The sequence below is a fragment of the Cetorhinus maximus genome, chromosome 26 (genome assembly GCF_964194155.1).
Source record: "Cetorhinus maximus chromosome 26, sCetMax3.hap1.1, whole genome shotgun sequence".
Classification (NCBI taxonomy): Eukaryota; Metazoa; Chordata; class Chondrichthyes; order Lamniformes; family Cetorhinidae; genus Cetorhinus; species Cetorhinus maximus.
The window spans coordinates 9,792,192-9,817,006 of record NC_135904.1 but is presented as its reverse complement, the minus strand read 5'-3'; the positions used below and the strand labels follow the sequence as shown (position 1 = coordinate 9,817,006).

General features: G+C 44.4%; 1 protein-coding gene across 2 annotated transcripts in view; it reads left to right on the top strand.

The window, feature by feature from the left end:
• LOC144668271 (mothers against decapentaplegic homolog 3) overlaps positions 1–24,815 on the top strand; it is a 136,351-nt gene that overhangs the window by 9,497 nt on the left and 102,039 nt on the right. The window contains exons 2-3 of one of the 2 annotated variants that reach the window (XM_078530085.1): positions 13,653–13,832; positions 18,321–18,565. In XM_078530085.1, the coding sequence (XP_078386211.1) occupies positions 18,360–18,565 (206 nt within the window). In that variant the 5' untranslated portion in view covers positions 13,653–13,832; positions 18,321–18,359. Of the gene's footprint in view, positions 1–13,652; positions 13,833–17,825; positions 18,566–24,815 lie in introns of those variants that run through there. The other variant, XM_078530084.1, reaches the window with a different exon arrangement.

The following is a 24,815-nucleotide window of genomic DNA, read 5'->3' as shown; positions in this document are numbered from 1 at the left end:
CTATGCGATGTGTTGTGACCTTGGACTACCTTGCCAAGGTCAAAGCTGTTGTTTCTGCAGGAGTGTGCGATACTGCACCTCAGCTCCTACAGGCAATGGTCACAATGGTGGTCCCATGGGCCATCGATCTGGTCGGGAGGAAATGATTAACGTTCCTCTGGCCTGGGTGTTCTGCTGCAGGCAGGCAACTTCACCGTCTCTCAGGTTAAGGAGGTGGTGGGCGGGCACCTCCTTGTAGCAGACATAATGTACAAGAATGCTCCGCTCCGGGTAATTAACGTGTACGCCCTGGCTCAAAACAGCGAGCGGCTGGCAGTTTTTCAGCAGCTCCCACTGCTGCTGGTGACCTCCAGGCCGGTCATTCTGTGTGGTGACTTCAACTGCATCATCGATGCGGCTGGACGATCCGACAGGGCCGACAGCTGACTGGATGCCAAGTCCAGATTCCTGATGGATGCAGTAAAGGATGCCAAGCTGCACAATGTCTTCAGCAACCCTGCAGACAGAGCGCAGCGTAGATACACCTGGTCGCGGCCAGACGGGTCCATCCATTCCAGGATAGACTTCCTGTTTGTGTCCCGTGTGTTCACGGTCAGATCCACCGACGTCAAGCCAGTGTTCTTCTCTGACCACTGCCTTCTACTGGCTGACTGTCACTTACAGGACAACCAGAGGGTTGGCAAAGGGACATGGAAGCTGAACGTGCAACTGCTGACCCCAGAGAACATAGAGGAACTCAAGCGGGACTACAAAGGTTGGAGAACCGTGAAACCCCTCTTTGAGTCCCTGACGTACTGGTGGGAGGTGATCAAGGAGAACATCAAGAAGTTTTTCATCTTCAAAGGTTTTGAGAAAGCTAGAAACGAACAGAGGGAAATGTCCCAACTCCAAAAAAACATACAGAACCTGCTGCAGCTGCAGTCAATGGGGATCAATGTCAAGGAGGAACTCCAAGAAGTGAAGAGCCAGCAATCCTCGCTCTTTGCCTGGGAGGCCTCCAAGATCAACTTCCAGTCCAGAGTCCGCTCCGTGGAGCAGGATGAGGCGTGCTCACGTTTCTTCTTCCAAAAGGTACACAGAGAGATCTCTGTGATCAGCGGCCTGAAGGAAGAAGATGGCTCAGTAAAGCCATCGCAGTCCGACATTTTGAGGATCAGCAACTTCTTTTATGCCAGATTGTATGACGTGAAGCCCACTGACAGCGTAGCCTCCCAGTCCTTCCTGCCCTCTATCATGGAGGTCTTAGACAACAGTACATGGGAGAGTCTGGACAAACTGCTAACTCCTGACGAACTGACTAAGGCCCTTGAGTCCTTCGAGAAAAGTAAAACTCCCGGAAGGGATGGCTTACCAGCTAAGTTGTATTCGGCTCTGTGGGACTGGATCGGCCCAGACCTGCTAGAGGTGCACGATAGTATGGTTCTGGCCAGCAGCATGTCAGAATTCATGAGGAAAGGCATCATCACCGTCATCTACAAGCGGAAGGGGGAAAGGGAGGAAATTAGAAATTGGTGACCCATTTCACTGTTGAATGTGGACTATAAGATTCTGTCCAAGGTCATCGCCAATCGGGTCAAGTCTGCTCTGGAGTTGGTGATCCACCCTGACCAGACCTGCGTTGTACCTGGCAGGAAGATCTCTGACATCCTTGCGCTACTCAGGGACACGGTTGCCTATGTACAGCACAGGGGTGTGGACGCCTCCTCATCAGCCTAGATCAGGAGAAAGCCTTTGACAGAATATTGCACACCTACATCATGGATGTGCTCTCCAAAATGGGGTTTGGGGAGGGAATCCACAAATGGATCCAATTACTCTACACTAACATCAGTAGCGGAGTCTCAATCAATGGGTGGGAATCAGAAAGCTTTCCAATTAAATCTGGAGTCAGGCAGGGCTGCCCTCTCTCCCCTGTCCTATTTGTGTGTTACATAGAACCCTTTGCTGAGTCCATCAGGAAGGATCCAGGCATAAGAGGAATGATGATCCCAGGCAGTTGAGGCACTCAGGTCAAAGCCTCCCTGTACATGGACGATGTCGCCGTCTTCTGCTCGGATCCACTGTCGGTGTGCAGACTGATCAACATCTGCGACCAGTTCGAACTGGCCTCGGGAGCCAAGGTAAATCATGGCAAGAGCGAGGCCATGTTCTTTGGGAACTGGGCTGACCGATCCTTTGTCCCCTTCACCGTCAGGGCTGACAGCCTGAAGGTGCTGGGGATATGGTTTGGAAGGACCCAGACATGCGTTGGAAACTGGAAGGAGCGAGTGGCTATGGTGGAAAGAAAACTGGGCAAGTGGGAGCAATGCTCCCTCTCCATTGTGGGTAAGAACCTGGTCATCAGGTGTGAGGCACTCTCGCTGTTGCTGTACGTGGTCTGGCCCATTCCAGACTCCTGCGCGATGGCGATCACCCAAGCCATCTTTCACTTTATCTGGAGGTCAAAAATGGATCGTGTTCACAGGGACGTGATGTACAAGCCTCTAGATAAAGGGGGAAAAACGTGCCCAACATTGCCCTCATTCTGATGGCCACCTTAGCGTGCCACTGCATCAAGCTGTGTGTAGACCCTCGGTACACAAACACCAAGTGTCACTATGTGCTGAGGTTCTACCTGTCCCCAGTGTTGCGAAGGATGGGTCTGGCCACGCTGCCGTGGAACGCTCCAAGTAGTTGGACCGTGCCGTACCACCTGTCCGTCGTAGAAAAATTTATGCAGAGAATTACCTTTGAGTTCATAGTCCATCTGGCAGTGGTCGGCACATAACGTCTAGAGGCCCTGAAGGAAAAGGAGAGGGTGGATCCTGTCAGATGGTTCCCTGAGCATACTGTCAAAGTCATTTGGCAGAATGCCTCATCGTCAGAACTTTCCAACAAGCACCAAGATGTAGCTTGGCTGGTGGTGAGAAAGGCCCTCCCTGTCAGATCCTTCCAACATGCCAGGAGTCTCATCCCCTCCGCACGTTGCCCTCGAGGTGGCTGGGGTGGGGAAAAACCATTGTTCACCTCCTTGTAGATTGTGCCTTTGCAAAGAAGGTCTGGAGAGAGATGCAGTGGTTTTTGTCGAGGTTCATCCCAAGCAGTGCTGTGACACAGGACTCTGTGCTCTACGGGCTGTTCCCAGGGACACACACCGAGACAAACATCAACTGCAGCTGGAGGATCATCAACTCGGTGAAAGGTGCTTTTTGGTCTGCCCGAAACTTGTTGATCTTCCAGTGCAAAGAGTTGTCCCTGACCGAGTGTTGCAAACTGGCACGTTCCAAGGTCCAGGACTACGTGCTGAGGGACACACTAAAGCTTGGGGCAGCTGCTGCAAAGGCACAATGGGGAAAAGTCACTGTCTAAGACCTTTCTGCCATAGTGCACTGAGGGGCTGGGAATTGCATAGACCCCTCGGCCTGTACGACCCACAACGAATGTAGTGAATACTAAATGCATTATAATTGTATTGAAGCACCTCAGAGTGCAACATGATGGATGTCGATAACTCCAATCCCATTGCACTGTCTGTCTGTCTGTAATGACCATATTGAAATGACTGTAATATTCATTGATTGTATTGAAGCACCTCGTGATCCATGTGTAAACGTTGAATCTGATTGCACTTTTTGTGATGGCGATTTAGAAATATTTTGTAATGTTCTTTCAGATATATTATGAATAAAGTATATTTTCCCCAAAAAAAATTGATCAGAAACTGAACTGGACTAGCCATATAAATACTGTGGCTACAAGAGCAGGTCAGAGGCTAGTAATCGTGCGACGAATAACTCACCTCCTGACTCCCAAAAGCCTGTCCACAATCTACAAGGCACAAGTCAGGAGTATGATGGAATATTCCCCACTTGTCTGGATGAGTGTAGCTCCAACAACACTCAAGAAGCTTGACACCATCCAGGACAAAGCAGCCCGCTTGATTGGCACCACATCCACAAACATTCATTCTCTCCACCATCGAAACACAGAGGCAGCAGTGTGTACCATCTACAAGATGCACTGCAGGAACTCACCAAGGCTTCTCAATCAGCAGCTTCCAAATCCATGACCACTACCATCTAGAAGGACAAGGGCAGCAGATAGATGAGAACACCACCACCTAGAAATTCTCCTCCAAGTCACTCACCATCCTGACTTGGAAATATATCGCCATTCCTTCACTGTTGCTGGGTCAAAATCTTGGAACTCCCTCCCTAACAGCACTGTGGGTGTACCTACACCACATAGACTGCAGCAGTTCAAGAAGGCAGCTCACCACCACCTTCTCAAGGGCAACTAGGGATGGGCGTAATGCCCAATGAATTTTTTAAAAAATGATGGAGAGATGGGGATAGAACTGGGAAAAAGATTGAAAAGCCATCAGTACTCTAAATGCTTTGAGTGCAATTCCTGCGATCTGAATTACTTTGGATTCAAACATGTCTGGGCTCAATCGGAATGAAGGAGTTGGCTTGTTGAGGCTTGACTGAGCCCTGACAATTGCCAGCCACTTTATTAAATTGGCAGCTGCCTTTCTCTGTTTTGCGAAAGATCCGGACTGAGACACGGCATTGGCAGAAAAGCCAGCAGCGAAAACATATTTCCCAACAAATGGCAACCCGATAATTTTCGCAAGATGTACAGTGGAAGCCAGAATTCAAATATTATCACCCACCGATCACTAGATTAAACTGGAGTAAATACTAGAAGTGCACTGCGGACTAGCTAGTCCCACTTGGTTTTCTGTTTTGTGCATAGACTAGAGCAGGGATAGATCTGAAAGGGATAAGCAGGTTCAGGCGGACATGAGCGTAAGCTGTGACCACAGAGCTTTTAACCTCTATGTACTTTGTTGCATGTTATTTACAAAGATTTCCCTTGATTCCTGCAATATTGACCCAGTTCATTTAACCCTTACCCGGTGTCACTAGACAGGTACAGAAGTGACCCTGGTGCATATTTCTTGAAATATTATAAAATCTCCCGAACCTGATCCGAAAGCAAAATACTATGGATGCTGGAGATCTGATGTTGTGGGAAAACAACACTGGAAATACTCAGCATCTGGGCAGGGGAGAGAAATATCTGGGCAGAATTTTGTGCTCTTGCTGGTGTCAAGCTTGGGGGCTCCTCCCGAGCACGTACACAGGCAGGATGATGGCGTACCCGAACCGCACCGAATTAAGTTCTGGGCAGGAAGGCCCATGGTTGACCTTCCTGCCTCACTGCCAATTGAGGCCCTTATATTTCCAATTGATGATCACTTAAGGGCCTCATCCCACCGCCCCCTAGGTTTAACCCAGCTGCAGGTCTGTCTCCCGCCTGTCGCTATGTGGCAGGCATGACAGCAGCTCCCCTGCTGCCAGCTTCTCATTTCAGGCGGGGGTTGGGTGGGGATAACCTCGATCGAAGGCACTCAGTGTCTGATTGAGGGATTGGACATCGGGAAGGGGACGGGGCATGCTGAGAGACGCCATCTGCCTTTGCTGCCGACGCCGCTCCATCCCTCTCCCCACGGCCCTCACCCCACGAAACCTACTCCGCCAACACAACTTACCTATGTCTGGGGTCGCTCCACGACCCTGGGACTCTAGGAGGTGTTCTTCCAACAGCAGCCACGGCTTCCTCCGTGGCACTGCTGAGCACAGGAGCTGCCGGCCAATCAGGGGACCAGATTCCAGAGAAAGGCCTGCCACTGGCCTCACCGCTGCCTGATTGGCACGTGCTTTGCGGGCCTTCCCGAAAAGAGGCAGCGCGGGTCTCTCACCGGCTCTTCAGCCAGTCGGCAACACCCTTGACGCCTCAATAAATTTCCGCCCAGAGTTAACGTTTCAGGTTGATGACCTTTCATCAAAATTTCATCTTACTTGCTAACACTTGTTCCAGCAGTGAATAAGGAAGCCCTCTGATTACTGAACCCTAGTATTACACCATGAGGATTAATGTATCATGTGGAAAGATCAAAGCGAGTGGGACCAATTGGATAGCTCTTTCAAAGAGACAGCACAGGTATGATGGGCTGAATGGCCTCCTTCTGTGCTGAATGATTCTATAATTCAATCCAGGCAATGCTGCACACAGGAATAATTCAAATTCTCTCAGTCTGGATACTAAGAAACAATGTCTGCAACCTGCATTCTGAGGGCTCTACACTGTGTGAAATGGCCCCTCATTCAACTGGCGCAACCCTCTTACACATATTTATCATAGAAAGATGCTATTTCATAGAATAATACAGCACAGGAGGCTATTAGGCCCATTGTGTCCTTGCCAGCTCCTTCAAAGAATTGTTCCTTTTCCATTGCTCTTCCCCCATACATTGCAAATCACCAGCAAATCACCACCACCACTGCCCATATCCCCTCAAGCACCCATCCCATTTAACCTTGAAATTTATAGAATCTGCTTCAACCACCCTCCCAAGCAATACATTCTGGATCATAGCAACTCGCAGCGAAAGACAAAATTCCTCCTTATGTCACCTGTTTCTTTTGCCAAACACCCCATATCAGCATCCTCTGGTTATCAACCTCTCTGCCATTAAAAACTGTTTTTTTGAAAACATTGGTGCTCAGTGACACCAACTCCTTTCTGCTACTGTTACTGTTGCCCCAGTTAACATCACACCCACCACACATGGGTCATAGTAACATCTCTCATTTAAAGGGATCATCTCCAGGTTCTTTCATTTTCTCCTAAAGTTTAACAGAGTCAGGACTAAATAAAACAAAAATACCACCCATGTCTTACTGTTAACTGGCATCAATCCCACACAAAAGCACAACATTGGTTAAGTATCAAGCCTGTAATTCACAAACCACCTGATCTAATTTAATATAACCTGAGTTTAATCCAATGATCAGTGTGGAAATAGAAGATAGACTTAGAAGACTTCCTGCATCTAGAGATGCAAGAGGCAGACAAAGCACATGCTTACCTCTGTTTTCTGTAGCTTGTTTTTCCTGGATTGCGTCACTAGTCTGAAACCAGGAAACTAGGGACTGAAACCAGGAAACCAAGGAATGTCATTGATGAAGCAGCTGAAGATGACCTTCCTCCCATCATAAGGTCAGAAGTGGGGATGTTCGCTGATGATTGCACAATGTTCAGCACCATTCACGACTCCTCAGATACTGAAGCAGTCCATGTCCAAATGCAGTAAGACCTGGTCAATATCCAGGCTTGGGCTGACAAGTGGCAAGTAATATTCATGCCACACGAGTGTCAGGAATGACCATCTCCAACAAGAGAGAATCCAACCATCGCCCCTTGACATTCGATGGCATTACCATCACTGAATCCCCTACTATCAATATCCTGGGAGTTACCATTGACCAGAAACTGAACTGGAATAGCCATATAAATATTGTGGCTCCAAGAGTAGGTCAGACACTAGGAATCTTGCAACGAGTAACTCACCTCCAGACTCCCCAAAGCCTGTCCACCATCTACAGGGCACAAGTCAGGAGTGTGATGGAATACTCTCCACTTGCCTGGATAAGTGCAGCTCCCCCAACACTCAAGAAGCTTGACACTGTCCAGGACAAAGCAGCCCGTTTGATTGGCACCACATCCACAAACATTCACTCCCTCCACCACTGATGCACAGTAGCAGCAGTGTGTACCATCTACAAGATACACTTCACGAATTCACCAAGGCTCCTTAGACAGCACCTTCCAAACCCACGACCACTACCATCTCGAAGGACAAGGGCAGCAGACACATGGAAACACCACCACCTGGAAGATCCCCTCCAAGTCACTCACCATCCTGGCTTGGAAATATATCGCCGTTCCTTTACTGTCACTGGGTCAAAATCCTGGAACTCCCTTCCTAACAGCACTGTGGATGTACCTACAGCACATGGACTGCAGCTCAAGAAGGCAGCTCACCACCATCTTCTCAGGGGCAACTAGGGATGGACAATAAATGTTGGCCCAGCCAGCGAAGCCCACATCCCATGAATGAATAAAAAGAAAATAGCTTGAGGGATGCCATTCTGCATCAAGCATGGCTGACCAGGAGCCTCTCCCAATCTTACTACCTGTAACAGGAGTTTGGGAGGATTTGCAGTTGACAATCAACCTGTTTGAGCCACATTATGAATGTGGGATGGGACTTGAACCCAGGGCTTTCTGGCTCAGAGGTAGGGACACTACCAACTGCGCCACAAGACCTCCCCCAAATGGAGGATGACAATTCAACAAATTGTCAGAGAGCCCCAACACAGCTGTTTCTGCCCAAGATATACCGAACCACCTAAGACACCATAACCGACCACTGTGAAATTGTTCAATCCATGCGGATAACGGTTTATCACTTTTTAGATGATCTAATTGAGTGTCCATTTTAAACATGAGAGCTTTAAGGGGTGGGGACAGTATGCTGGATCAACCTTTTCCATTCCCTTATACACCACCCTAAGATCTCTGATGGAAATGGGTTTTCGCCGATTTACCTTAGAAAAGCCCCTCCTAATTTTGAACACCAAAATGGCAGGGGTGGCATAATGTCACCAAAGAAATCAAGAGAATTACTGGAATTCCCTATGAGAAAAATGATGATTTGGACAACTATCCTAAACAGAATAATGTAAATATTATGGGCTTGCTAGAATACTGTAGCTAGTCGGAATAATCCAGCTTTTGCATTAACTGTATGCAGATAACGTCTCTGCATGGATACAGGGACCTGCTGAGATGACGCTGAAATATTAAAATCTCATTGTTGCATTGAACTCTGGAGGTTTAGACAGGTTTGAATGACAGTCTAAGTAGGCCGAGAGTAAGGAACTTTGTCAGTGCAGTGGTAACCCGTGGCAACCCATTTGAAGGAACCACAGAAAATACCTGAAATCCCTGGAGCTTTTCTCAGATGTTAAAACCAATGCCACAAGTACACCATCTCAAAACCTAAATCTCCATACACTCATAAATCATTTCTGCTCATGTACACGTTCCAAATACAGCTGGACCCTAATGCAGCAATAGTTTCTCAGCCAAGAAATGTTATACTTGGAATTAAGTGTATAATGAAATTGGCAATTGCATTCATGATATTTTATTCTGAAATGGAATTCAATCAAAATCAGCAACTTGCATTTATATATTGTCATTGAAATGTCTCAAAATACTTTACAGGATGAGCAGGAATAGAAGAGAAGTTAGGGTAGTTTCTATTTATTCAGTCATTCTAGGATGTGCGCGTCCCTGTCAAGGCCAGTGTTTATTGCCTGGTGGAAGGGGTCCTTTGCTGCATTAAAGGTGGGCTCAACTACCACTCTCGACACTTGACTATAGAATCTAGACTGACACTTCAGTGCAGTACCAAGGGAGTGCTGCACTATTGTGATGAGATGCCAGCATTTGGAAGGCATGTTAAACTCAGGCCCCTACTTCCCTCTCAGGTGGGCAGAAAAGATCCCACGGTACTATTTCCAAGAAGAGTGGGGCAGTTCTCCCCAGTGTCCTGGCCAAGATGCATCCTCAAACCTCAGCCATGTCTCAGTTGGTAGTGCACTTGTCCCTGAATTACAAAGTTCTGGTTTCGATTCCCACACCAGTGCATGAGCACAAAAATCAAGGCTGACGCTCCAATGCAGGACTGAGGGTTTACTGCACTTTTGGAGGTGGCATCTTTCGGCTGAGATGCTAAAATGAAGCACCATCTGCCTGCTTGGTGGATGTAAAAGATCCCATGATATTACTTTGCAGAAGAGTAGGGGAGTTCTTCCTGGTGTCCTGGCCAATATTTATCCCTCAATCAACATCACATAAGAAAAAGCAAGTTATCTGATCAGTATCAAATTGCTGTTTATGGGAGTTTGCTAAGTGCAAATTAGCTGCCACTTTTCCTAAATTACAACAGTGATTACACTTCAAAAAGTACTTAACTGGGCTGTAAAGCGCTTTGATATTTCTCAAAGGTAAACCTGGTAGACATATCCATTATTTTCAGGAAGTACTGATTTCCACTTTTAATCTTAGAGAGGGGTCCTACACAATCAATCGTGATCCTAGTAAAAGGTTCTCAAATGATGGAATTAGAATTAAAGGTGATGGCTTAAGCACAGCTTATGGTTTCCCTATCACCTGACATGTGTGACATGTTCTACAGGATTTGACTACATCCCTATGCAATCCAGGCCAAAAAAATGTTTTTGTATCTTTGCCTGTGTTTTTCTAATTCTTATATGTGCCCCCATTGGAATTTCATGAGCTACCTCAAAATCTTATTTCTATATCCAAATGGTAGTACAATCTGATGCACCTCCCTCTAACTTTCATTTGTTGAAGCATGATAAGGCCTCCATTTTCTCATTAAAACATTGCCTTTAAGTAATAACATTCTGGAATACATTTTGCCTCTGCTTCTGAGTAAGCTGTCTGATATAAATATTTTATTTGCAAATCTTTTTTCTGTAACTCCAACTGCCTTGAGTTAAACACTTCAGCTGAATTATATTCCAGTCTTTCTTCCTGAACAACCTTATCAAACACAGTGTCAGCTAATTGGATTTCCACACCTCCTCTCTGCCTTTGAACTTCCTGTTCTTCTTGTTTCAACCTATGAGACTGTGATCCCATTATCACACAACCTGGAAACAATCTAGGATGCTCTCTTTGCAACACTTCTGTTGAAAACACGTCTACAGGCAGCTCAACTACCATATGCATCACCCGCATTTGTGATCCAGCTATATCATTACCCAGAATAAATTGAACCCCTGCAATGGGCAATTTTTCCACTACTTCAACAATCACCTCACCTGTTTCCCACTTATTCTTTAAATTTACCTTTCACAATGGAATAGGTTTAGCATCTCAATGATGAGCCCACTTATTATCACCTGTTCCTGCAATACACCCTCTGAACAACAAATGTCACTATCCCACAACATTAAGGATTGACTAGTCCCTGTGTCTCTTAAGATTTTAACATTTTTACCTCTCCACCCTGTACACATGAAAAGATTTTTCCTTCACATGCAAAACCTTTAAACGTTTCGGCAACCTGACCCTCTTGGGTAAATTGTGAATACATTCCCATTTCTTTACCTATCAATGATTCTTCCTGTTTGACCTGTACACAAACCATTGGTTTTTACTGTGCCTGGACCTCAGAACCCACAGTACTTTTACTTTCAGAAATTTTCTGCACCTCTATAATTCCAACAGATTTTCCCTGCAACTTCCAGCACACAAATTCCGGATGTCTAACTTTATTACAATGAAAACACTTCAATTTTTGAATGTCACTTCTACCCTCAGCACCTTCTTTTTTATCCTGAGAAAAAACTTCCTGCGAATTTCCACCTACTCCTTCTCTTGCCTGACTACCCATCTTCATCTCACCTTCCCACTTTTTATCCTTTTCTGATTTAAAAGGGTGACAAAAAAAGGTTTAGCTCTATGAACTAACTAATAATCATCAGCTATCTCAATTGCTTGCCTTACTGTTTGAACCCTCTGTTCCTCCACATGAGCTTTCACTCCCGAAGGGATTGAACCTTTAAATTCTTCCAAAAGAATTACCCCTCTAAGAGCTGCATATGTTGTTTCTATCTTGAATGCCCATATCCACCGGTCAAAATTACTTTGTTTTACTCATTCAAACTCAATATAAGTTTGCCCAGGCTGTTTTCTCATTTCCTAAATTTCTGCCTGTATGCCTCAGGAACCAACTCATATGCACTCAAAATAACATTTTTTTAAACCACATCAATATTTCTTCTGACAGTGAAGCGTAAACCTAATGTGCTCTACACACCAGCCTGGATTGTAACAACAATGTACAGTTTTCCTGTGGCCATTTCATTTGTTCAGCTATCTTCTCAAATGAAATAAAGAATGCTCCCACATCTCTTTCCTCAAACTTTGGAAGAGCTTGTACAAATTTAAACATCTCCCCACTGGGTTTTAGGTTAAAGGTTTTTTCCTCATCAGAACTTTCCTCAGAACCTGAGATCTCTTTTTTAACTTCCAGCCTTTTAAGCAGGTCTGCCCTTCCTCCCTCCTTCTCTCTTGCTCTTGCCTCTCTTTCTTTATCCTTCTTTCTTGCCTGGAATTCCAGTTCCAGCTTCTTTTCTTTCTCCTGCCTTTCCACTTGCTCCCTTTGAAATGCCCTTTCTTTTTCTGCTACCTCCAGATCAAGTTTTTTCACTTCCTTTGCTTGTTCAAGTTCAAGCTCCTTCATTTCTGACTGAAGTCTCACTACCTCCAGCTGTGATTCACTAGTGTCAGGTATCACTTCCCACTTTAAATGCTGTGCTATACCTTCAATTATATCTGCTTTCTTTGCCCCTACAGGTAACACCAATTGTAATTTATCTGCCAATTCCATTAACTTAACTTTAGTTACCTTTTGTAAAACAGCCAAAGTTATAACTTCAACTCCCAGACAAGTCTGAGCAACTGCCAAAGCCATAATGCAGTCTCACCTCTTCAAAAAAACCTCACACTGACTCCTGAATTCAAAGTGTTTCTTGTACTCGTAACCTTAAGATTCACCAACTCCAACCCAATCAAGGAATTTCATATCTATCCCGCAAAGAGCCCCCCAACTAAGTAATGGCACAGCCGATGGTAAATGCTGAGTTGTTCAAATCCCAAAGGGAAACTTGAAACAACTACCACAACTTGTTTTGCAATTTGTATACATTTCGACATGTGTGCCTTGAATTCAGTAGTAATAAGACCACCAAGTCTTATAGGTTTTTACAAAACTAGATTAAACATTTATTAACAAGAAAAATGATTTTTAAGCACATACATAGATCTACAAATTACTACTATGATAACTTCTGAATCCCCTACTTAATCTGACTCTCAGTTACACTGTTTTTAAGGCAACAGCAAGACACAGAGATTTTAAAAGGCCCAGGCAAGGTGACACACAATACCCTGAGCCAGTCGAATTCTGCAAACTGCAGCTTGAGACATAGATGCTGAAGGCTTTTCACACTTGTAGGTTCTTAAAATGCCTACCCTTACACACAGCCTTTGCTCCTTTATGCATATTTTCCCCTTTGAATGCAAATTCCCATTGTTTCACTACGTCTTTGGATTTTATATTTCTGATAATAAAAATCTCTCATAGTACTAAGTTTTACCAGTATCTTTGGGAAAAATAAGCACACTGTTTCTGAACTTTACCTGGCAAGTGACACATTTCACTCCCTCCAATCAAGTCTGGTTTATTTAAAAATGCAAATGTTCCGTTTACCTCAATGTTTACCTACATAACATTTCGTCATCTTCTAGCTCATCTTCTACCACATTAAAGCCTTCAGACCAGCTGCCTTTAATCCAGTTAAGTCACACACACACACACACACACGCACACACACATCACTATTTTACAATAAATTCCAATAGTATTATGAGAATTATTATATCTTCCTGACAGGAGGCTGTTTAGCTCATCGTGTCTGTGCAAGGAAGTGTCATTTGATTGGTCACAATTCCTCCTCTTTCCTCATAGCCCTGCACATTTTTCCCCTTCAAGTATTTATCCAATTCCTTTTTAAATGTTACTGTTGAAACTGCTTCTGCTGCCTTTTTACATCACGCATTCCAGATCACAACAACTCACTACATAAAATTTTAAAATTGTCTTCATTTTGTCTCTGGTTCTTTTGCCAATTAGTTTAATTCTGTGTTCTCTGGGCCAGGATTTTTCAGATGGCAGAGTTTCCCTTCCCGCCATCTGAGGAGTCGGCGGTGAACATATCCCTGCCCATACCACCTGCCCCACAACCATTTCACACTCCAAGGAGTGCCAGAAGCTGTAGTGGATAGGACTGGGACTGCAAACAGTGCCTGGAGTCCAAGTCGGGGGAGTCCAGCACCAGGTAAGTTTTGGGGCTGTCAAGGTGGGGAGGGGAGGTGAGGCCTGGGTGGGGGGGTGTTGGGCAGAATGGGGTAGGGATGTTGGTGGAGAGGTCAGTGGTGTAGGAAGCACCTCCAGAGGCTTGATCCTTTGGAGGTGTGCCCAATGTTAAAAGGAGGCCGTTGATGGAGGCACCCATCCCCCCCTCCACCTGAGGCTTGAACCTTTTCCAGCTTCCCCCCCCACCTCCCCCACCCCCCGCTGCCTCTGAACTCCTCCTGCCAGCCTGAAAATTGAGGCTGGGCAGGAAACAGCCCTTAAGTGGCCATGAATTGGCACAAGGGCCTTGATTGGGGCAAGGGCAGGGATGGGGTGTGGCTGGCCCAGGCCTCACCTGTCCCTCCATAAAATTGTGGAGAGGTCGAGGCAAGTGAGAGCCCAGTGGGAAGGCCATCCGAAGAGCTTTATAGACACCACCGCACTCCACCCCCCCCACCGCCCTGCCTAGAAACCTGCTGGTGGGGGAAGTGTAAAATCCTGCCTCTGGTTACTGACCCTTCTGCCACTGGGAACAGTTTCCCCTCACATGCTTTCTTGGGAGGTGGTGGCGTAGCGGCATTGTCACCAGACTAGATATCTAGTATAATACTCAGGGGACCCAAGTTCAAATCCCACCACAGCAGGAAGTGAAATTTGAATTAAATAGAAAAAATTGAGAATTAAAAGTCTAATGATGACCATTGTTGATTGTCATTAAAAACCCATCCATTCTGCTAAATGGAAGGAAATCTGTCATCCTTATCTGGTCTGGCCTCCATGTGACTCCAGACCCACAGCAATGTGGTTGACTCTTTGCCCTGTGAAATGGCCTAGCAAGTGACTCAGCTCAGAATAGGCAATAAATGCTGGCCTAGCCAGTGACACCCACATCCTATGAATGAATAAAAAAAAACAGTTCATGATTTGGGACACCTCTATTAAATTTCCCCTTATCCTTCTCTGCTCTGAGGAGAACATACCCAGCTTTTCCAGTCTCAAATGAAGTCCCATATCTCTGGTGCCATCCTAGAAAATCTCCTCTGCAGCTCTCTCCAAGCCTTGACATCCTTGCGAAAGTAGCCATCCAGTATTGGACTGCAAGGTTAAACTAGGATAACAAAAGTCTGAAATTCAAATGAATAGAGTTTTTTTTCACCTCTATTTTCTCCTGTTTCTCAAAAAGTCTCAGCAAAGAGAATATCACTACTCAATTAATGATCCATTCGCCCACACCTTTGCTATCCCTGTTGTGCGCCCAGTTTGATCTTGGTCTTGGCAAAATATCACAGCTCTAATTTTGCCCCTGGAGTTCTGTCTGGAGAATATCAAACGCAGAGCTAACCATCAGTTCCAGACTTGCCGGTCGTGAGCTGGGATCAGAGAAGGGTTGTGGGCAAGCCCATTAACAACCCAAGCACATATTTCAGGGCCTAATCAGACACCAGGCTAAGAGACATCTATGCTTCTTGCAGTTACCTCCTGCTGCAACTTGTTATGCTAATGTCAAGATATAAAACAAAAATGTTCTGTCACAGAAGAGCACTGAATTAGATGATGGGGTTGGCATTTAACTGGGTTAGGATACACCAGAGTATAGAAACCTTTCAAATCTGTTGGGAGTGTCACTGCAGGGAATGTCATAGACACTGTTGCTGAATGAGGTTGACTTTATGAGCCTTCATTTTGGCCAATGGAGGAAATCTAGGCAGCCATTGTACTGATCTGAGGGATACATCTGCCAATTACAATGGCCCAACTTTGTCTTAATGTGACTCACCTCAGTCTTACTGGCAGCATGGTGCAATGATAACTACACATGAATTTCTCAAAGCTCCCTCTGCAGTTCACATTTAATATTTGATAAGTATGGTGGGTAAGTCTGCCTTGTCCTAATATTTAAAAGAAATAATCTGTATTTGTAAAGCGACTTAACTATCTCACGACACATCACCTACAATGAATTACTTTGAAATGCGGTGACATTTATTACGTAGGTGGATGCAGCAGCTATTTTGTGTACTGCATGACCCCACAAATAGCAATGAGGTGTCTGGCATTTATTGAGGGAGGAATGTTGGCCAGGACAATAGGAGAATCCATTATTCTTATTCCAATTGTGCCATGGGATCTTTTATTGTCAACTGGATACACGGAGACTGCCTCCATTTAATCTAAAGGATAGCATCTCTGACAAGCAGCACTCCTTTATTGCACGGGAGTGTCAACCTGGATGCTGAGCTCAATATTTTTGGGTGGACCTTCCCAAAACCTTCTGACTCAGAGGCAAGAGTGTTACCCTTGAGCCAATTTGAAATGTAGAAGTTTTTCAGGGCACAGCTCCTCCTCCTGGGCAATGGGAACATGGACAAGCTGGGTCCATCCTGTCATGAAGCAGAGTGCAAAAGACCTGTTTATTGGTACTGCAGGGAATTATATTGGGGGATGATGTTATGCATGTTGGGCTGGAACATTTATTTTTGTCATTTGTGAGTCAATCTGAAAAATATATGAAAATGTTATTCATATTAATCTATATTTGCAACCCACAGCAATGAAACATTAGCAATTCTCATCACACTCTTCAGCCCCTGCTGGATCTGCCCTGCACTCATGTGAATGTACACACACACACACACATAAAAACACTCAATCCCTATCTCCCCATTACCTCTATTATGTGATAGATACAAACACATTGGGATGTCTTAGTAGGTTTAAACAACATCAACAATTTGGATGAGAGATTAAACCATGACCCTGTCTGCCCTCTCCGGGGGATGAGTTGTACCTGATGTCCTGCCCAATATTTATCCCTCAATCAACATCACAGAGAAAGATTAACCAGTCATCCACACAAATATATTTGTGGGATCTTGTGTGCAAATTGGCTGCTGTGTTTCGTACATTACAACAGCGACCACACTTCAAAAGTATTTTATTGGCTGTAGCCACACTTTGGGACATCCTGAGGTTGTGAAAGGCGCTATATAAAAGAAACTTTCTTTAATAGTTTCATTCTTGTGTACTTATAATAATTGCAATAATTCATATAGCACCTTATAATTGAGATACCTTGCTGGCTTACAGGGTGTAGTAATTGCTGTCCAATAAACTTAATACCATTTAGTGTCAATAACATCCAACGAGCATCTTTGAGATGAAAGACCCGCAGTACTTATAATGTAATATTTTTGTTGTGCTGATGGCAGGGTGGGAGTAGCAATAATGGGAGAACTCCCTCCTCTTCTTCAGCGTCTTGAGATCTTTAACACTTAGGCAGAGCCTATTTAATCAGAGATGTTTCCAGGGTTTAGGTGTTATTGATTTAGGTGTTATTGTTATGAGTCCCTTAAAAAAAATCTTTAATTGATTTTCATTAATAACACTGGGGCATCTCAGTCATCCTGATTGCTCAACCAGAAGAGTAGCAAGAGCTTTGGCTAAATGTGTCATCTGATGGATAGCAACTTGAGAAAGTCAGCTGAGCTCTGGGGGATAAGCCCAGCTCTATCCTGGGGACCTGGGACCACCCCACCCACCCCAAAAATCTCTCAGCCCAGAAGTGAGAATGCTACTAACTGAGCCAACCTTGGCAGCATCCATTTTGTTTTAAACTTGGATTGGGCAAATTAAATGAACATGTCAGTTTGAAACAGATTGCATCACTAGTGTCATCACACTGAGCTGTTAATGCCGTTAAAGTTCTTCATTTCTACCAGGTATGGAAAATAAAACAGGAGGAAGTTATAGAGCCCAGCTGATTGGTTTTTTTTTTATAGGTCAGCTCGCAAGCGTGGTAATGAAATTATCATTGCAATTTTTTTTTTTAGGTGTGCAGGTTCATTGAGATTGTAATTTTGGGCTGGGTTAAACGAGGAGGTTTCACAGTCTTTGCTATGATTGGTGTTGGGAGGGAGTGGGGTAGGTCTGGGCAATGACACTTTTTTTTCTTCAGCCGCTCTGACAAGACTCGCTGCTCCGTCTCCCCTGCAACTGCCGGCTTGTAAAATAATTTACATGAGAGACAGACTTGGAAAGTTGATCTGAGTGGGCGCCGGATCACTGCAACCCCCAGGGCGGAGTAATTTCAGCAGCAGCACACAGAGAGAGAAGGGGCACCAAAAAAAAACTTCCTACTTTAAAGGAAAAAGTCATTATTTTTCTTCTTGTTGGCTGTGGTTGCATAAAACCCGAAACGGGAGAGGGAGAAGGGCAGAACCGAGCGCACCATCAAGTGCAAAGCACACCCCCCCCAAAAAAAGGGCAGAGGCACTCAATTGAAGGAGCGGAGGGTTATTGAGATCTCGCCCCCCTCAGCAGGAGGGGTTGTGCGGCCGGCTTTGCAGTCAAGTTGAGGATCGCTGGGAAAAAAAAAAGTTTGGAGAAACTTTTCGGAAAAGTTTTGGGATCGCGGTCGGTCGGTCGGTGTTTTTAGTTGTGTTCCTTTTTCTTTTGCTTTATTTTAAAAGAGGAAAAAAAAAAGACGGATTAAGCCAGCCGGTGCTGGAAAATGTCTTCGATCTTGCCTTTCACTCCCCCGATTGTCAAACGCCTCCTGGGCTGGAAGAAGGGAGAACAAAACGGCCAGGAGGAGAAATGGTGCGAGAAAGCGGTGAAGAGTTTGGTGAAAAAGCTGAAAAAGACCGGCCAGTTGGACGAGTTGGAAAAAGCAATTACCACACAGAGTATTAACACCAAGTGCATAACCATCCCCAGGTAACGTGGTGTTTATTTTTCAAAGAAAACTCAAATCAAAAAATGTTTCTTTTTTTTTAAAAAAAAGGTCTGAACTAAATTGACAATCGTGTTTTTTTTTAAAAGGTTATTTTTTTAAATTTCAAGATGAATTCCAGTTTTTTTGTTTTAAGAAAACCAAATTTCATTCGAGGTTTTTTGGGTTGGTTTTGGATGTTGGGGGCTGAGGAAGGTTGAGGCGATGTCCACCTGTGTTCATCATGAGGGGTTTTTTTTTTGTTGTTTGTGTGCAAGTGCTCTTGTCCGATCTGTTGGATGACAGTTGGAAGTTGCACTTAAATGCCTCCCTTAGGACGCAGAATAGCACACAGCTTGTCAGTTTATAGAGAGGTACATTAACGCGGGCTGTCAGCTGAGCAAAATTAACAGGTCGCCCGTACCAGGTTGTCGATGATGTGTGTGTAAACGATATGTTTTGTCTATGAGTGAAGGGGGAGCTCCTTGAGTTTTTTTTTGACACACTCCTGGGGGTGGTGATGTGTTACAGTTCACGTAGGAAGTTTAAGTTGCTCTGCCAACATACACTTTTACATGCATGTTGTAGCCTGGAGCTATGTATGGATAGTGATGGTAGAGGTTCCAACTTTTTTTTTCCCCCCATCGCATGGCTGACCAGGAATCTCTCCTGCTCTGACTGCCTGCCATTGGGAGGAATTGGAAGAATTTGCAGGTTGACCCTCAATGTTACGAATGCACCTTCCTTGGCCATCAATTCTTGGGGTGGAACTGGAACCTCGAACTGCTGGCTTATAGCCAGGGATGCTACCCATTGCACCACAAGACCACCTCGCTTTTGGGGACTGATCGCACCCCCGCCAAATATTAGTATACTCCTGGGACTTGCTTGACCTACCTTCTGGGAGGCTGTGCCATCTAGCAAAGGCACTACGGTGTTATTGATGGGGGGAGACATTTTTTATTACTGCACAGCAGCCACACAAAACAGAACGGCATTAGTAAGATAGTTTAAAAAATATGTAGGCTAGGTGATTGTTGGGTCACTGTTTGTTGAGAGAGCTTACACAGATCTAGGTGGTCTGATCCCTGGGATCACTGTGAACTGTGTAGTGATTATGGACCCAGTTTGGTAGACCATGCTGTAATAGCATAAGCATGTGGTGCAGTCAAAATGCAACCAGAATGGCAATGAAACACTCATTAGTAACAGACTAGGGTTGAATGATATGAATAGTGAGGAACTGGTCAAAGTGCCACTGAATGCTTGTGCACCTTTGCAGGACCAGAGGTGTTTGGTCTCAGGAACAGTGAACGATTTGCAAAGCGTTTGGATTTCGGGATTCAGTTTTTGCTTTGCCATGAAGTTGCAGTTAACGGTGTAAAGTGCAGGCTGAATCCAGTATCAGGGTCCAACCCCTCACTGAAGCATGGTAGCATTAAACTTGGAGGACTCTGGCTTTGCTTTGACCTAGAGTCACCTCAACACCTGATTTGCATACACCAGTTTACCTTGCATGCAAAATCAAAACTAATGTTTAAGTTAGTGTAAATGCACATGAAAATGCTTTGGAGTGAATTTGCATGTGTGTGAGAGAGGGATGGGAGCAGTTAATTTGGAATTGCATAATTTTTAATGGTACATTTCTAGTTGTTGGTTTTTTTCTGCAGAGTTTTATGATTTTCATTTTTAAACATTGCCTTAGCTGTGTTTCAGTGCATGATAAGTGACAGGAGTGTGTGGCATGTAAGCGGATGGAGTAATTTCTAACTGACCTGAGCATGTTGACTCTCTCTCAATTGCACCATGACCAGGCAAAGAAACCTGCGTAATCGCATGGATTTTACATTTCCTAATAATCAATACATGCTTTGGATCACTTTCCATTATGATGTTAAGATTACTGTAGCTGTTTTTGGGCTTTTCTTCAGGCTCTGTTTAGCTATAAGTCAGATCTGATCCCAGGGTAATGCACACAAAAAAATGTTTTTACTCCTGATTTTCTTACCTGTTTTCCAAAGGTTGCTGACCTGTGTTGGGATACAGGTTTTTTTTTAATGGGATGTGGGTGTCATTGGCTAGGCCAGCATTTATTGTCCATTCCTAATTGCCTAAGAGAAGGTGGTGGTGAGCTGCCTACTTGAACCGCTGCAGTCCATGTGGTGTAGGAACATCCACAGAGCTGTTAGGGACTTCCAAGATTTTGACCCAGCAATAGTGAAGGAATGGAAATATTGTTCCAAGCCAGGATGGTGTGTGGCTTGGAAGGGAACTTCCAGGTGATGGTGTTCCCATACATCCATGTCCTTCGAGTGGTAGGGCCCCTGGGTTTGGAAGGGGGGGTGCTGTCGAAGGAGCCTTGGTAAGTTGCTACAGTGCATCTTGTAAATGATGCACACTGCTGCCACTGCATCAGTGGTGGAGGGAGTGAATGTTGAAGGTGGTGGATGGTGTGCCAGTCAAGTGGGCTCCTTTGTCTTGGATGGTGTTGAGCTCCTTGAGTGTTGTTGGAGCTGCACTCATCCAGGCTAGTGGAGAGTATTCCATCACACTCCTGACTTGAGCCTTGTCAATGGTGGACAGGCTTTGGGGAGTCAGGAATGAGTTATTTGCTGCAGAATAGATAGAAGGAGCAAAGGCATGATAGCTAAATTTGCAGATGACACTAAGATAGGTAGGAAACTATGTTGTGAAGAGGACATAAGGAGGCCGCAGATGGATATAGATAGGTTGAGTGAGTGGGCAAAAATATGGCAGATGGAGTATAATGTGGGAGAGTGTGAAGTTGTTCACTTTGGCAGGAAGAATAGAAAAGCAGAGTACTACTTAAATGGAGAACAATGGCAGAATTCTGAGCTGCAGAGGGATCTAGGTGTTCTAGTGCATGAGTCACAAAAAGTTAGTATGCAGGTACAGCAAGTAATTAAGAAGGCTAATGGAATGCTATCCTTTTATTACAAGAGGAATTGAACAGGACATTGGTGAGACCACATCTCGAATATTATGCAGTTTTGGTCTCCTTATTTAAGGAAGGATGTAAATGCATTGGAGGTGGTTCAAAGGCGGTTTACTAGATTGATACCTGGAATGAGCAGATGTCTTATGACGATAGGTTAGACAGGCTGGACTTGTTTCCACTGGAGTTTAGAAGAGTGAGGGATGACTTGATTGAAGTATACAAGACCCTGAATGGTTGACAAGGTGGACATGGAAAGGATATTTCCACTTGTGGGTGAGTCCAGAACTAGAGGGCACTGTTTTAAAATTAAGGGCTGCCCTTTTAGGGCAGAGATGAGGAGAAATTTTTTTTGAGGGTTGTGTGCCTTTGGAACTTTCTGCCTCAGAAGGCGGTGGAGGTGGGTCATTGAATATTTTTAAGGTGGAGGTAGATAGATTCTTGTTTGGCAAGGGGATCAAAGATTTTTTGGCGGTAGATGGGAATGTGGAATTCAAAACAAACAGATCAGCCATGATTTTAATGAACGGCGGAGCAGGCTCGAGGGGCCGAATGGCCTACTTCTATTTCGTATGTTAATATGAATTCCCAGTCTCTGACCTGCACTTGCAGCTACAGTATTTATATGACTGGTCCAGTTCAGTTAGGGTCAATGTTAATTTCCAGGATGTTGATCATGTTGCTTGGTGTTGGTTGCATTTGACACCCAAGTGGTCATTCTGCATTTTTCAGTATACTCAGGAATAGATAGGGTAGACAGAGAGAAATGATTTTTGCTAATTGGGGATTGTAGGACTGGGGACATGGTCAAAAAATTAGAGCCACACCTTTCAGGAATGAAATTTAGAAAACACATCTTCGTACAAAGGGGGAGATGGTGGCACAGTGGTAATATCACTGGACTAGTAATCCAGAGACCCAGGTTAATGCTCTGGGGACATGGGTTTCTATCTCACCAGGCCAGTTGCTGGAATTTAAATTCAGTTAGTAAATCTGGAATATATAGTTAGTCTCAATAATGGTGACCATACCAACTATCATGGATTGTTGTAAAACCCCATCTGGTTCACTAATGTCCTTTAGGGAAGGAAATCTGCCGTCCTTACCTGGTCTGGTCTATATGTGACTCAAGACCCCACAGTAATGTGGTTGACTCTTAACTGCCCTCTGAAATGGCCTAGCAAGTCACTCAGTTTAAGGACAACTAGGGATGGTCAATAAATGCCAGCAACACCCACATCCCATGAAAGAATAAGGAAAATAAAGTGCAGTGGAAGTTTGAACTCTCCCGCAAATGTTGGATAAATTATTAATTTAAAATTGAGATTGGTAGATTTTGGTTAGCCAAAAATATTAAAGGATGTGGGGCAAATGTGGGTATATATGAAGTTGGACCTTAGAACAACCATGAGCTAATTGAATGGCAGAACAGGTTTGAGGGGCTAAATGGCTTCCTCCAGCTCCTATATTTAAGCCTGAGCAATGAGCTGTTGAACGTGGAAGGTTATCATACTAACCTTCTCAAAGCCCAAGCCTTCACAACCTTTTCTAATCTCTTGGTGCTGGATTGGTTTTTCCATTCCTCTCACTGCTACTCTGAAGTGCTGAGGGATGCTTTGCTGCAGTAATACGAAGGGATGTTTTTGATCACTGTATTCAGGATTCAGGATCAAAACCAAATGTAGTGTAACCAACTTGCTCTCAATCCGGTTTAATTCCATAATTCAGTTATTTCTTTGGTAAATGTGTGTGTACAGGAAAGAGTCAATTAGAGTGGGGTCTCAGTTTTGCCATTGGAGTATTATAATGACATCATGTGATAACTTGTATTTATACAATGTCCCTTGTGCAGCATCTTGGAAGGGGATAAGGTGGGCCCCAAACAGGCAATAAGTGAACATATGGGGAAGAGCAAAGGCACGGCTAAAGGAAAGAGGAAATTTAGTCTCGGAAAAGGTCTTCAGAGGGTAGAAGTTGAAGGATCAGCCTCTGAGAGTGGAGGGAGAGAGCAGGAATCCATCGTTACCATGACCAATGTATTGTCATCTCTACAGGATGCATAATTTTGTTGAGTCATGCGCTTTTATAAACATTGCTCCATAGGGATAAGTTTCCTGAATTTTCGATAGTGACTCTGGCTCCCTTTTCCTTTTTATCATTTACCCGGCACTCCCCCGAGCTGCTTCCATTGTCTGGGCCTAATTTCTTATGTTCTGTGTTGTGTTAAAGCATTTGAGGGTAGTGAGTGAGGGTGGAATTGAGGTGGATCAATCATGATCTTCTTGAATGGCAGAGCAGGCTTAAAGGGCAAATGGCTGACTCCAGCTCCTATTTTGAACCTAACATCTGAATCTGCCTTTCTCTTGCCTTGCTGTGCTTCTCTCTTCAGATGTGTCTTTTTAACTGAGCATTCGATCAACTCTTCTAATTATTCTTCCATCACTTGATCTGTTTATTCCTCTGAAATGCCTATGGATGATTTTTTGTTAAAGGTGCCATACAAACACAGGTTGTTGTATAGGCAGCATTTTGTGTACAGTGACATACGCAAACAGTAATCTAATGTATTACAAATTCATATGTTTTTGATGATTGGTGAGGCAGAGTCGTCAGGCCACCAGAACAGCAACTTTCTTTAATTCAGAGAATACATTGATACTTTGCATAACTATTTGATTCCAGTGTAACATCTCATTTGAGAAAGAGTGTATCTGACAATGTAACACTTCCTCAATAGGCACAAAAGCATCAGTCTAGGTTTATAGACTCATGTCCTGGAATGGGGCTTGAACCTACAACCTTTTGAAAGCGGGAGTGCTAGCAACTGAAGCAAGCTGGCATTAAGAAAGCAAAGATTCAGATACCTGCCCATACTTCTCCATTCAACAATTACTTCTTCCAAGATTCTTCACTCTGTGACAATAAAACTATTGCAGTATAAAAATAATCTGTCACAGAGTGACACCATTGCTTGGGGAGATCTGTCGTTTGCTCTACACTGATGATGCTTAACATTCGAAAATGAGGAACACCTTCAGTAGCAAAGGGACTGACTCTCACACCTGTGAAGGTGCTTGTTTTGACCATCAGGAAGGCCAATGTCAAGGTCCAGGATGTTGCCTTACTGCCATCTATCAGCATTGACAGTGTGGTGCTGGAGATTGTTGATAGCTTCATATATCTAGGTTCCACAACCACCAGCAATCTGTCACTTGATGTTAAAGTCAACACATGAATTGCAAAATATACAGTTGTTATGTCCAAGCTGAGTAAGAGAGCATGGACCAACAGCAACCTGA